This window comes from Loxodonta africana, chromosome 1 (assembly GCF_030014295.1).
Source record: "Loxodonta africana isolate mLoxAfr1 chromosome 1, mLoxAfr1.hap2, whole genome shotgun sequence".
In the NCBI taxonomy this organism is placed as follows: Eukaryota; Metazoa; Chordata; class Mammalia; order Proboscidea; family Elephantidae; genus Loxodonta; species Loxodonta africana.
Window position 1 is genome coordinate 137,490,632 of NC_087342.1, and position 15,364 is coordinate 137,505,995.

Below are 15,364 nucleotides of genomic sequence, written 5' to 3' on the forward strand. Positions count from 1 at the left end.
AATCTGTAATTTTATAGTTAATCTTCTGAATTTCTGATTGCTGTCTCTCTATGGATTCTTGCAGCTTATTAAGTTTTTCATTATGTTCTTGAATAACCTTTTTAATTGCTTCATCTGTTTTATCTGTATGTTCCTTAGCTTCTTCTGTGTTTTGCCCCTTCTCCTTCCTAATCTCGTTCCTGATGTCTTCAAGAGTTCTGTATATTAATCTTTTGTATTCTGCATCTGGTATTTCCAGGAAGACACTTTCATCCAAAAGATCCATTGATTCTTTGTTTTAAGAGCCTATTGAGACAATCACAGTCTGTTTCTTTGTGTGACTTGAAATTGACTGTTGTCTGCGAAGCCATCTTTAAGTTATTGTATTAGTTTTTTTTTATGTTTACTGTATCATGGCTTATTGCTTTGTTTTGTTTTGATATGCCCAGATAGGTTGCTTGAGTGAGCTAGCCTGATTATTTTCACCTTTGAAACTCTGATGTCCTGTCACCAGATGGCTAGAGCTGTTAGGTATATAAGTCTAGGAGTCCATTCCCTTTCCTTATATGAATTCAGCTCAGGTGTGCAGGTAGCTGATCATCAAGTGTGTGGTACAGGCCCTGTCCTACAATTGTAGAGGGGCAGAGGTGATTGGTGTAGGCACTGGTATCTGGTTGCAGCAGGGGTCACACTCTGAACAAGGCAGGGAGCGGAGAACCTTCCCCCGAGTGTCTGTGAGGAAAGGGTGTCCCTGTTTCCTAGAGCGTACAGGTGGGTGGGTTCTGCAGATTGACCTTTGGCACCGAAAGCTTTTGGTTGTGAGGTCTGGGAGGTACCAGTTATCCTTGGGCCCCTGTCATGGGTGACTGGAGTGGATCCACCGGTCCATATGCCCCTGATGTAGGTAGGTGGGGACCCTGTTTAATAGGCAAGGTGGTGTCAAATATCAAACACCCACCTCTTCACTGCACAGCTGAAACAGTTGCAGTCTACCAGCAAGGGCCTGTTCTCCTGAGGTAGGCCCACACAGGACCATGCAGGGGGGAAAGGTATTCAAAGTCCATGGACCATTTATGCCTGGACTGAAGCTGCTTCTGTTCTGAGCTCCCCCAGTTAGTGGAGTTGGAAAATTATCTTTTCCCCCAAGTGTGAATTTATTCCTACTCCAAGGCCGGGAGGATGGCTCAGGGCACTTAATAGGGCCTATCTTAGGCCCAGGGAAATCAACAACCACTGAAGCTGGCTTGGGGGCTGGGGTACATTAAAATATACGCAAGTACTTAATTTTTGCCGGGAGCACCATTCTTCTCTGGTTCCGGAAGAGTGAGTAGGCTGTGTGGCTGGCTGCTTCTCCCTGAGGAAACTACGGCCGAACACTGCTACCAGCCCACCGCTGCTGCTCCTGGGAATGGTGCCTGAGGGATCCCAGCTATTGAGGTTGAGCAACTCCCCTCCGCTTTAGAACTGTCTGTCCCTCCCCCTGCTGCTTAGTCCATTTTCTGACTTTGCCTTTGATGTTCAGGGCTCGTAGCTTGTCATAACTGTTTCACCTGTTTTTTTTTTTTTTTGGTCTTTGTTGTAAGAGGATTCCTAGGAAGCGTCTGGCTGTTCTGCCATCATGGCCACACTTCCTATGCCAAGATTTTGGAAGACAGCTACCTAGCCAACTGACTAGAAAAGATCCAGATATGTGCCCATTCCAAAGAAAGGTGATCCAACAGAGTGGGGAAATTATTGAACATTATCATTAACATAAAATTTTACTGAAGATAATTCAAAAATAGTTGTGGCAGTACATTGACAGAGAACTGCCAGAAAGTCAAGCCAGATTTAGAAGAGGACGTGGAACCAGGAATATCATTCCTGATGTCAGATGGATCTTGGCTGAAAGCAGCGAATACCAGAAAGATGTTTACCTGTGTTTTATTGACTATGCAAAGGTATTTGGCTGTGTGGATTATAACAAATTATGGATAAAATTGCAAAGAATGGGAATTCTGGAACACTTAATTGTGATCATGCAGAAGCTGTATGTAGACCAAGAGGCAGTCATTCAAACAGAACAAAGGGATACTGAATAGTTTAAAATCAGAAAAGATATGTATCAGGGTTGCATCCTTTTGCCGTATTTATTCAGTCTGTATATACTAAGCAGATAATCTGTGAAACTGGACTATATGAAGAAGAATATAGCATAAGGATAGGAGGAAGACTCATTAACACCCTGTGATATGCAGATGACACAGCCTTGCTTGCTGAAAGTGAAGAGGACTTGAAGCACTTACTGATGAAGATTAAAGACTATAGCCTTCAGCCTGGATTGCACGTCAACATAAAGAAAACAAAAATCCTCACACCTGGAACAATAAGCAGCATCATGATAAATGAGAAAAAGATTGAAGTTGTCAAGGAATTAATTTTTCTTAGATCCACAGTCAACGCCCATGGAAGCAGTAGTCAAGAAATCAAACGACATATTACATTGGGCATATCTCCTGCAAAAGACCTCTTTAAAGTGTTAAAAAGCACAGATGTCAGTTTCAGGACTGAGATGTGCTTGACCCCAGCCATGGCATTTTCAATGTCATATGAATGCTAAAGCTGGACAGTGAATAAGGAATATGGAAGAAGAATTGATACCTTTGAATTATGGTATAGACAAGGAATATTGGATATACCATGGACTGCCAGAAGAACAAACAAATCTATCTTGAAAGAATTACAGCCTTAGAAGCGAGGATGGTGAGACTCCATCTCATCTACTTTGGACATGTTATCAGGAGGGACCCGTTCCTGGAGAAGGACATTATGCTTGGTAAAGTAGAGGGTCAGTGAAAGCGAGGAAGACCCTCAACAAGAGGGACTGACACAGTGGCTACAACAGTGGGCTAAAGCATAACAGCAATCACGAGGATGGTGCAGGATCGGACACTGTTTCTTTCTGTTGTACATGGAGTTGCTATGACTTGGAACCGACTTGATGGAACCTAATAAGAACAACAACGATTAATTGTACTTAAAAAAAATTCATTTCCCCTTTTTTCACATTGGGCACAGTTGACCTACAAGCTTGGATAAATCGCGTGATTGACAGAAAAATTTATCTGGTTCTCTAGGAAATTTTAAGTTTTTGTTCTTTGTGTATGATGTCTGCATCATGTTGAAGAATTGAGCTTTTAGGGTTGCTTCTAGCTTTTTCTCCTTCCTCTTCTAGGATGTTTCTGCAGTTGGGCGCATGACCTCTGTTAGATGGTGGCTATCTGGGCTCGTGAACTCCTGTTTGGGGACACAGTATTTTTATAGTTAACTGAAGCCATGGTTGTTGTTGTCATGCTTGTTTTCCAGCCAGTTATGCCTTTTGTTTCTAAAAACCGCTAAAAAGCAGTAATATATAACTATAGCCATTAGTATTTTATTACATGTAAAGGAAGGAAGCAATTTAAGAGTTTAAGTTTGATGTTTTTATGTTTTTCACTAACCAGAATTATTCTTCCTTAGATTTGAGTAGAACAATAGTTAACCCACATTTAATGTTCCCATTGGTTATTAAAATCTCCGTGACTTTCCTTTTGTCTCTCATAGGAAGATTAATTATCTGGAATTTCTTCTTTTTTTTTTTAATCCAGTTAGGAAATATCTTGGGAACATTCCTTGAACTCTAGATTAGTAGTTTGGGAGTTCAGGGTTTCTAATCATTTCCCTTCCACAACTAGAAGCAGGAAAGAGAAAAATACGGTCCTGCATATCCTGATTCTGCCAGTATAACTAAACCACAACTTTTTTCCTGCTCAAAAAGGAATTTTATGAATTCTACAAGTGTATTTTTCAGATCTTCTAAAGCCACAGTTAAATTCCAAAATTAAAAGCAAGCTTAAATTGCTCACTAAATATTTAACCAGTCAATATTCTAAGCAGTGGTTAGCGTGTGTGGTTTTGCAGAAATCTGAGATCAAGTGGTCACCAGCGAGCTAAATCAGTCCTTGGCATTCAGTGATAGGGTTAGACCCAGACGGTCCTACAAGCTATATTAAACTCTTCAATAGCAGCCCAAGACTTATGAGCAGGTGAATAAAATAGCCTAGTTGAGGGATATAAATGACCAGAACGTGGACTGTAGGAATAGAATTAGAGGAGTAGATTTGCCATGAGCCTGGGAGACTATACGGGAGGAGAATGTTTTCTTTGAGGCAGAGGGCGGTTGGAGAGATAATAACTTTCGACTTGCTAAGTTTGAGATGCGTATGGAACAAGAAGATGTAACTTTATTAAGAGTTGGAGAAGTATGGTCCTGTAGAGATGAGGGAATGTTTGCGGCTGAAAAATGTAGATTAGGAGTCCTGGTTACATAGAGGGTTGAAGGTACGGGACTGTTTCTTTTGCTCTGTTTTCTTGCTTTATTTCTCTCTCCTGTAAACTTTGTTTAGTTTTAAATGAAAATAGTAATTTGAAAATTTTATGTTTATGCTTTTCCTATTTAGACGTATGTCGCCAACATTCTGATTGCAGTGAACCCATACTTTGACATACCTAAAATATATTCTTCAGAAACAATAAAGTCATATCAAGGAAAATCTCTTGGGACAATGCCACCTCATGTCTTTGCAATTGGTATGTAATTTAATTGTATCTTGAGTCTCTTCTTTTCTTATATGGTAGAAATTGGCTCAGTTTTTTTGGATTAAAAAAAATGCCATAAATTAAACATATATTTTGGAGGACCTGCTTGCATTTTGGGTGTATTAACATTGTTAGGAGCGTGTATTTTACGTAGGGTGGGGAAGAATACCTTTGCAGCCAACTCATGGGTTAGTCATATATTACCTTTGTTAAACATCTATGTCCTTGTAGGTGTGTTTACCCAGTTGAAAGCAGAACATGATAAAAACTGACCTAATGGTTCTTTTGACTCCTCAGCATGGCCAGCTCCATTTGAAATGTGCCCCGCCTCACAGCTTTGAGGCCCATGCCTTCCAGTGTTACTCTGGGCATCACTTGTGATTGTGTTACTAGACTAGTTTTGAGCTTTGAGACCAGTCTTCTTTTCATGCATTGTCTGTGTTAGGGCTTCATAAAATTAAAGGATTGAATGTGTTATAGCTTCGTGTCCCTGGAGAATTGGCGTGGGAAGACAGTAATATCTGTCTTTGCCTTGCTTAGCCCCTCTTTCACCTTGAAGCACTGTAGCTCTGAGGCACAGAGAGATGATGTTATTTGATCAGAATTAGAAATTGCCCTCCCTGGTAGCTGGTGACTGTAAATATAAGATGTTAGCTAACCCTTTGGAGCCAGACTTAATCAGCAGTTAAATGACAGTCTTAGTGCTGGTTCTTAGTGTAGCTTATCTCTTTTTCGGCTTACTCTTCAACTCTGTTTGGCCTTCACTTCCTGATTTGGTCGACTGTGAACCTGTTAGGCAGGGTAAAGAGTTCAGCCCAAGTCCAGTGCAGTAGCAGTTTAGACTTCTTCTACTAAGAAGCTCTGAGGAGCATTGGTATGTTCTCTATTGTCTGGCAAAAATAGGAAAAACTTATAACCTGAATGTGAGCAAGCTCATCACTGGAGAGAAGCTACGTGTTTAAAATGTAATTAAGCCAGCTTTTATTTTTAGCCTTTTACTGCTAATAAAAGATGTTTAGAATGACTTCACAGAAGTATATAGACAGGTTGCTGACAAATTGGTCAAGGGGATGGGCATATTCTAGTATGTGGTTTACACTTGGTCCTTAGAATAAAAGCCATTTGTAAAGCTTTCTTTTCTGTTATGGGTAACACATCTCTGAAGTTAGAAACAATTATAGGGCCAAATTGGTCAGGAACTAGTTTTGAATTAAAATTGTTTTAATTGGGTACTTCTTTAACCAAATATTGAATTAAATTGTGCTCAATTTGTTCTTCTAATCTTAAAGTTTAATTAAGACATTTTGTAGTCTATTGTTGGTATTTAATGAAGACAGTTATATGTATAAGGAGCTCTGGTGGCACAGTGGTTAAGTGATTGGCTGCTAACTGGAAGGTTGGTGGTTCGAACCCACCAGCCACTCTGCAAGAGAAAGATGTGGCAGTCCCTCCTGTAAAGATTACAGCCTTGGAAACCATAGGGGGCAGTTCTACTCTGTTCTATACAGTTGCTATGAGTCAGAATTGACTCAATGGCAGTAGGTTTTTTATGGGCTCATTATATATATGTGTATGTATGTGTGCTGACCAAAAGGTCAGTAGTTCGAATCCATTAGCTGCTCCTTGGAAACTCTATAGAGCAGTTCTACTCTGTCCTGTATGGTCACTATGAGTCAGAATTGACTTGACGGCAATGGGTTAGTTAGCCTGTATATGTATATGAAATTGCAAATCTAGGAAATGCTGATAAATTCTATGAAATGTTTAAATTTGATAGTAGTTTCACAGAAAAAAAAAAAAAAACCTTATAGATTTATTTTACAATTAAAATTTTTTTCTCCAGCAAAATTTTGGGTTGCCAGATTTCTTAATTGGAAGCTTGTTATTTCTTGCTTTTCTTCAGGGACTTCATTAGTTATGCACAGTGAGCATTTTTTATCCCTCTGCAGATCTGCTCTTGTATTAGGGAGTGCCAGGCCACAGCTCATAATATGGAGATACTCTAGCACAGACCTAAGGATTGTTTATTTGGATTTCCTATTACTCGGCTGTCAGGATAATAACATTTTAAGTAAACACTTTCAGAAATGTTTTCTAACACTTTTGAATGATTTTTCATTTTAAAATTTGATTAACTGTAAAACACATTTATCATTTCTTTAGGAGCAAGTGCCCTTTGATTTTAAGTGAAATTTCTATAATTTTGTAAATTTGTATTAAATATATTGTTCACCATTTATGTGTTATTTTAACTCTAGCTGATAAGGCTTTTCGAGACATGAAGGTGCTCAAGATGAGTCAGTCTATCATTGTATCTGGAGAATCAGGAGCTGGCAAAACAGAAAATACAAAATTTGTTCTAAGGTCAGTGTTCAGATAATCGGGAATATTTCGAACAGGTTGACTTTTAATACCTTTGTGTGCTTTGTGGCATAACTTTGAAATGGTGGGCTCTATTCCCTTTAAGAAACAAATACTTCATGTGGAGGCTAATGGGTCTATTGTTGAAAGCAGGCTCTGACAAGGTATTTGCCTGTGGGGATCCTAGAGGAGACCAATGTTGGTTAGGCAGGGGAAAATCTGGGATCATCCCTTCAGAATTCTTCCTTACATTCTGTATCCGTTATTAGTGTAGGTGGAACCATTTTTTACCTCATGCTTGTGACAATTTGGCCCCCTTCCTCAACTCCCTCCTCCCATTTGCTGCCATCAAATTAAACTCTCTATAGTTTGTTTTGAATCATAGTGTTTTAAAAATAGATTGAACCACAGCACTCATTATAGTTCTTTCAATTTACGGACTCAGGGAGGTTAAATCCAGTGGTGAAGCTACTGCTAGGACCAGTGCATTCTGAATCCCCTTCAGTGGTGTTCCCACTTTATTACGGCTCTTAGTTGATGGTTGCCTGGCAGCACACCTTTTGAAATTTTGCTATTTATTATGCCAACGTATATGCTATTCTGTTATTTATATAAAACTGATTTAAGAGTTATGTATGTGCAATTCTGCTTAAGTGAATGTTTCTCAGTACTCCTGGAATTCAGTTTCTTATTCTTTCTCTAATGTACGTGATAGTCATATACAGTGAGTCTGTGGCTGATAAACACCTGTGATAATGACCAAAAAGTTAAGAAATTGTAAACTTATAATGTAAATTTATATTGTAAATCAAAGATTACCCTTTGTTTTGAAACATGCTAGGCAAATAGCTGTTCTGTCACATTGTATCTTTCAGTACAGTGCAACGGGATCATGCTAACTTCCCAGTGGTTCAGTGACAGGTTGCCTTATTTTCTTGATTGAATTAATAGCCTATCACAAATTATTTTGAGATCTCATACAGTGTAGATTATTCCTGATGAAATGTGTGTCATATTTAAAATTAAATCATTGGTTAAAGTCAGAATGTTCCCTAAAACAGTTTAAGAAAATAATGCTGATTTGCATGTTACAGGCAATCTAAATAGAATTTTAAATAAATTAAAAAATCTATAACAGAATAGTTGCATTTAAACATGGATTTGTGATTTTTAAGCATACAGATGCAACAACTACGTTTGTGTTTTAAATGTACTAAGTGATACTAAAACCATAAATATATGCAATAATATTGTCATCTAAATATTTCTTTATCCTGTATGTTACAGATATCTGACTGAATCCTATGGAACAGGTCAAGATATTGATGATAGAATTGTTGAAGGTATTGTTAATTTTTAAAACTATTTCCTATTGTTAGGAATGTAATGAAATTAAGGGAATCCTCTCAGTGATCTAGAATGTTCTTTCCCCAGAGATCTAGAAGACACTCTCTTCTCCAAATATTTGCTCAGATATCATCTTTGGCGTTAATTCATGTCTTCTGCCCTTCGCCTACTTCATGTAAACAGAGATTTTTATTTTATATTCCAAGTCCTTAGAATAATACCTTACAAATAGTATGAGCTCCGTAAATATCTGTTGAATGAAAGAATACAGAAAGCTCTCTGGCTTCTTTGTTTTGTGGACTTGGTTTCCTTATTTTCAACTTCTCCCTCCCCAGTTATACTATGGTAAAATTTGAGGTGGACCAGGGGAGTGTGCTTTTTTTTTTTTTTAAGAAGGAAGGAAAGAGGGAGAGGGTTATTGGAAATTGAGGTGCTGTTTCAGGCAAATCATTTTTAAATGTGGAAGGTGGTTTCCTCAAGCTATCTATGCCACTTAGAAATTCTTCTTGTAGCCTGTTTGGAAACCACTGAACTAGGCTATCACTGTACTGAGTCTGGAGGCCTCCATCCCCGCATTATAGACTCCTGTCTGGACTATTCATTTATGTTCTTGCTTCCCCTTAATCTGTTCTCTGTATTGAAGCTGGAATAATCTCTTTTGCTTTAAATCCTTTAATGGCTTTATATTGCTATGAAGATAAAGCCCCAAATCCGTAATATCACCTATAGTGCCCTGTGTGGTCTGATCATGAGTCGTGTTCCTTCTGACTCCTTATGCTTCTTTAGCCACTCTGGCCTCCTTGTAGTTTTACTTTCCCCCAGTGAGCACTCAGTAAGTGCTTTTATAATGATGGTGATATTAACATATATGTGAGGTATTGGGCAGTGTGCGATATGCTTAAAATCTGTTACCTAATTTAAATCTTCACAGAATGAGGTAGATACTATTATTATCCTTATATTATAAATGAGAAACTGAGGTAATGAGAGTTTAGGTAACTTGTCCGAGAACATAGCACTAAGTTGTGGAACTGACATAAACCTAGTCATCTTAACCACCATGTTATACTAAATACCTATTGTAGCACTCTTCTGACATTAGAAAAATTTCAGTTGAACAGAAATTTATAAGGGGTATTCTGTGTTTATGTGTTTTGCTAGGTTATAAAAATAGCAAAAGGGTGTGCAGTTTTTTTTCACAATTAGGTAAAATATGTTTGTAGATACAGCTTAATACCACTCTAATAAATATTTTTAAAGTGTGTGTTAATAAATTTACTCATTTTGATGAAATCATCTTAATATAATTTCCCAGTTTTACTTACAGTTTTCAACTGTGGTGGTATGACAGCAGTTGTGAGGGTCTCACAAGTAATGGATTGCGCATAGTAAAGTACCTGACCTTGTGAGGGAATCACCCTTTAAAATTGAATAAATAAATAAGAAAAAACAAATTATGGGTTAACTCAATAAAAGATGAATTAATGTTTTGATTTATTTACTTGAGGTGCAAGCTCATTTGAGAATGAGATTTAGTATTGGTTTCCTTTTTATGGTTGCTGAAATGTTATATGCTATTTCTTTTCTTCTGACCCTTTCCCTATCTCTCTGTCTACTTTGTAAACTCCCGCTCATCCTATAAACCTCAACTCAGACTGATAGGCTTAAAATTTGTTACCTAATTTTAGTGAAAGATTCCCTTGCTTGGTTTAATCACTTTCTCTTATGCTAGTATCTATTGCACTGATTTCACTTTTCTATAAGACTAAACTCCTTATGAGCAGGTACTATGAACTATACCTTACTAATTTTTCCATCTCCGTCACTTTGAATAATGGCTGAACATAGTTGATCTGCTTCAGTAAAGGTTATAGCCCAGAAAGTCTATGGGAATGTTCTGCTGTGTTACTTGGGGTCACTCGCTATGTGTCGGAATCAACTTGATGGCACCAAACAACAACAACATAGTAGATAGTCAATAAACATTTGTGAGACTTGACATTACGTGTGGATTCTTCCTTGTTAATATTTTTTTTAGGACTTCTGTGTGTCTTTCTGTCTCTATCTATCTTTCTGTCTAACAAAATCATACTAATTATACTGTTTCATAATTTTCCCTTATGTTAATTTTTGATGGAATATTTCATTTTCTCAATAGCCAACCCACTCTTAGAAGCCTTTGGAAATGCAAAGACTGTTCGCAACAATAATAGCAGTCGATTTGGAAAATTTGTAGAAATACATTTCAATGAAAAAGTAAGTGAGAGTGAGTTTTGGGGGGTATGTTTGAAGAGTGTTTGTGAGAAATAGGAAGATCTTGATATAATTGGTGGTGTCCATCGTTTCTTGGTAAATTTGAGTTACAACTGTACTTTCATCTCAGTAAATTTGTGAAGTTTGTTACTTTAAATAATTTGGAGAATATGTACATATATATCCACTTTATATGCAGGGACTATCCAAAAGCTCCTTTTGCAATCACAACCCAGATATGGATTTGACTTTAGCATTGAGTATTACCTTAGAGCTATTTTTCTTGTAAGACATTCTAGCTGAACCTGCCTCAAGCTGAGATGCAGTGCAAAGCCAATTCTGATTCACCTGGGGCTCAAAGCTTATAATGAAGATGTTTCAAATGAGGGATGACCTCTGTAGATACTTTTTAAGAATATATTTAGTTATAATTTTTCCTCTGTATTTGATAAATATTGTAACTTCTTTAATAGATAGTTGTTTATTAGAAAATATGAATAATTTAGCATTGATAAGTTATACTTTAAGACTTTAAATGCAAAAATGTATTTTCTATTTTGTTTTTTAGAGTTCGGTTGTTGGAGGATTTGTTTCACATTATCTCCTAGAGAAATCTAGGATCTGTGTTCAAGGCAAAGAGGAAAGGAATTATCATATCTTTTATAGGTTATGTGCTGGTGCTTCTGAAGATATTAGGGAAAAACTTCATTTGAGTTCCCCAGATAATTTTCGGGTAGGTTGGATGAAAAGAAATTTCAAACAATTTGTGTAAATTGAATTGCCTTCAGTCCTAAAATTATGTCAGTGGGATTTTGATATCTAGTTGTCTGTAACTTTCTTTAAATAAAGTATACTGTGACAGAATGACAGCTATACTGAGTAGATCTCTATTGAAATTTATTGCCAAGTTTATAACACTATATGAGGAGGTATGTAATGAGATAGGTAAAAGGATAGTTGTTAAACTTCTTATTAATTTAAACTTAATTAGAAATTTATAGTAGTTCTGTAATGCTAGCTTTAATGTTACCTTTGACTTATCTGTAAAAACAGTTTGACCAGTGAATTAATGTTAATAAAGGGCATATGATTGTCTTTTTTAATTCAATTCAACGATAATTATTTATTGCCTGCACAGGGGTATTTACTGCATTGTACCAGGGGTACAAAGAAAAATAAGGCACAATTTCTGCTCTTGAGCAACTTAGAATCTGCTAGGAAACATACATACACACACTGACTGATATATAATATGTTGAATGATAAGAGATATGTATTGATTTCTGGGGCAGCCTAGGAATTTTAGGAAGGCTTATTGGAGGAATGTAAACTAGATGAAGAAAGTTGGAAAGGGTATTTCTGGTAGATGGAAAAGCATGAACAAAGAAGAGCAGGAAGCATCTAAAGAGTAAGGCAGAAAGTGGTGGGAGGTGAGACTAGAGAGCATGGTCTTACTTCTGTAGTTAATAAGCTGTCGAAGGACTTTACGTAGAAGATCTGTACTTCACTCTTGGATTAATATGGACGACAACTTTAAGGGGATGGGGAAGAGGTGGGTAGAAGTTAAAACCAGAGGTAGACTGATTAGGGACCTACAGCAATAATAAGAGGTACTAAGTGTCTAAATAGGATCCTTGGGTGGTACCAATGGTTAAGGGTTTGACTACCCAGAAGGCTGGTGGTTCTAACCCATCCGGAGGCACCTCGGAAGAAAGTCCTAGCCATCTGCTTCTGAATGGTCACAGCCTTGAAAACCCTGTGGAGCACAGTTCTACTGTGTAACCCGTAGGGTTGCCATGAGTTGAATTCTACTCAACAGCAACTGGTTTTGGTAGTTTTCAAATGGCTGAATTAGGTCAGCAATGGCAAGATTACAGAGGAGGGAATGTGCAAAATATTAGGAGGTAAAATTCATAGGTCTTAGGCACTAAATATGATATGAGAAGCACAAGCCTGCAATAATTTTTTAATTTTTGTCTGAGGTTCCTGGGTAGATGTAAATACCATCATTGGGGCCATATGGAAGGTTTGTGGCATATAGGTTGAGTTCAGTTTTGGAATCTATGGATCAGCTAAGTAGAGATGTCTGGAAGATAGCTATCCTGGGCATCTGTATCAGTGCTAGAGATAACAGGCTTGGGAGGTGTCAGCACTCTCTGTGATAGTTAAAACTATGACAGTTTGTAGAGGAGATTGTCCAGGGAGTTGCATAATATAAAGAAGCATGTGTTGGGATCCAGATTCTGAAGTTGAAAGGCACGAGCAGAGGGAGAGTTGCCTGAGAAAAAAGCACATGTGGAGTAGTGAAAGAACAACAAAGAAAATCAGGAGTGCTGAGTATCACATGAGCCAAAGGAGTACAATTTCAAGAATGCTGACTGGGGATGGTTAGCATAATTTACAGATTCTCAGCCAGAAAATAGTGTCCCTAAAAGATTAGTGCAAAGAACTAATGAACTACAACTATCACAGCCTCCACCAGACTTGAGTCCAGCACAACTAGATGGTACCCGCCTACCACCACTACCTGCTCTGACAGGGATCACAATAGAGGGTCCCAGACAGAGCTGGAGAAAAATATAGAACAAAATTCTAACTCGCAAAAAATAAATAAATAAATAAATAAACAAAACCAGACTTACTGGCCTGACAGACTGGAGAAACCCTGAGACTATGGCCCCCACATACCCTTATAGCTCAGTAATGCAATCACTCCTGTGGTTCACAACCTTCAGCCAAAGATTAGACAGGTCCATAAAACAAAATGAGACTAAATGGGCACACCTACCCAGGGGCAAGCAAGAGAACGCAGGAGAGGACAGGAAAGCTGGTAACGGGGAACTCAAGGTCAAGGAGGAGAGAGTGTTGACATGTCGTGGGGTTGGCAACCAATGTCACAAAACAATATGTATATTTAATGAGAAACTAGTTTGCTCTATAAACCTTCATCTGGAGTACAATAAAAAAAATTTAAAAAAAAAGAGAAAAATAGTGGAAACCCTGGTGCCATAGTGGTTAAGTGCAACAGCTGCTAACCAAAAGGTTGGCAGTTTGAATTCCACCAGGCGCTCCTTGGAAACTCTATGGAGCAGTTCTCCTCTGTCCTATACGGTCACAGTGAGTTGGAATCGACTGGACGGCAACGGGTTTGGTTTGGTTTGGTTTTCTTTTTTTTAATAAGGGAGTAAATGGAGTCCTTGGGTGGTGCAGATGTGCTTGGCTGCTAACTGAAAAGTTGAAGAGTTGAGTTCACCTAGAGTTGCCTCAGAAGAAAGGCCTAGGAGTCTACTTCCAAAACATCAGCCATTGATAATCCTATAGAACACAGTTCTGCTCTGACACAAATGGGGTTCCAGTGAGTTAGGATAAACTTGGCAACTGGTAACTTGGGAATCATGGGTTGGGGTAAGGAATGTAGTTTGTGTAAAGATGCTGAGGTGAATTAGTTTCTTAGGGCCTCTGGAATAAATTACCACAAACTATATGGCTTAAGAACAACGGAAATCTGTTGCCTCATAGTTCCGGAGGCTAGCAGTTTGAATTCAGAGTGACAGCAGGGCTATGTTTCCTCCAAAGGCTCTAGGGAAAGATTCTTATCTCTCCCAGTTTCTGATAGTCCAATATATTCTTGACTTGTGGAAGCATAACTCCAAAATCTGTCTTCATCTTCATATGGCCTTCCTCCTTCTGTGTCTCCTCTTCTTATAAGGGTACCAGTCATAAAGAGTTTGGGGTGAACCTAATGACCTTATCTTAACTAATTACATCTGTAAGGACTGTATTTCCAAATAAGGTCACATTCACAGGTGGGGACAAGGGAGCTTAGGACTTCAACATACCTGTTTTTTGGAAACCATTTAACCCATAACACCAGGATTCTGATATTCCTGTTTGGGCAGGAATCCCCCATTTGATAATTATGACACGCATGATTGTATTTAATTTTTGCTCTGTGTGTGTGTATATGTGTGTGTATTTTGTTTGTTTTTGCAGCCCCCTTTCTCGTTGTTTCAGGCAGTTTCTTTCAATGTGTATTTGGAACTTTTAAAAACTTTATGGTCTTAAAGTGTGTCTTGTAATATACTTCTTAACTTCCAGCCTTCTTTTAGAACTCAACTGAATTAATTGGTGTTTGAATTGAGTTGCCCACATTATCTTCATGAAGTAGAAGATGAATTTCCGTGCTATGAGTTAAAAAGTTTTTTAACAAGTACCCAGACCCAGTGCCGTCACCAAGTAGAGGTTTATTTTTCCTCACGTGACATGGTTCAGTTGCTCAGTGGTACAGTGGTACTGGCAAGGACCCAGGCTCTTTGTGTGTTTTTGCTCTGCCGTTTGTGTTTTTTAACAGCTTTATTGAGATGTAGTTTAGGTACCATACAATTTACCCGTGTAATGTGCTCGATTCAATGATTTATAGTATATCACAGATACTGCACTATGAACTTTAGAAAAGGAATATAAATTGCTGTGAATCATATGAAATTTAATAATGGTGATGTGGCTTTGTCAACACCTAGCTGAAGATAAAGTGATGTGAATAAACTGACATCTCCTTCTGCTTGGAGTCTGTGGCAGCGTGGCTCTACTGTGTCTGAAATTGTACAGCCTTTTGTGGCCCAGCTGCAGGCATCCTGAGAGGGCGGCTTCTGCAGTTCTTCATCAGGCCAGGGATTTCCTGCTCCCATAGTGAACCAGAAGGCATAATTTCCTTTCTTACAGGAGAGTCCTTTTGGTGGTAAGAGGGGAGTAGAAGAACGGTGTTAACTTTCACCCAAATGCATCTTCTGTCTTGGACATTCCTCTC

At 38.2% G+C, this 15,364-nt stretch overlaps 1 protein-coding gene across 1 annotated transcript in view; it reads left to right on the forward strand.

Annotated features, from left to right (window-relative positions):
- The window catches only part of MYO6 (myosin VI), a 171,093-nt gene that overhangs the window by 88,237 nt on the left and 67,492 nt on the right, over positions 1-15,364 (forward strand). The window contains exons 6-10 of the mRNA XM_064288189.1: positions 4,458-4,587; positions 6,855-6,960; positions 8,245-8,300; positions 10,463-10,560; positions 11,126-11,290. Coding sequence (XP_064144259.1) covers positions 4,458-4,587; positions 6,855-6,960; positions 8,245-8,300; positions 10,463-10,560; positions 11,126-11,290 — 555 coding nt within the window. The remainder of the gene's footprint in view (positions 1-4,457; positions 4,588-6,854; positions 6,961-8,244; positions 8,301-10,462; positions 10,561-11,125; positions 11,291-15,364) is intronic.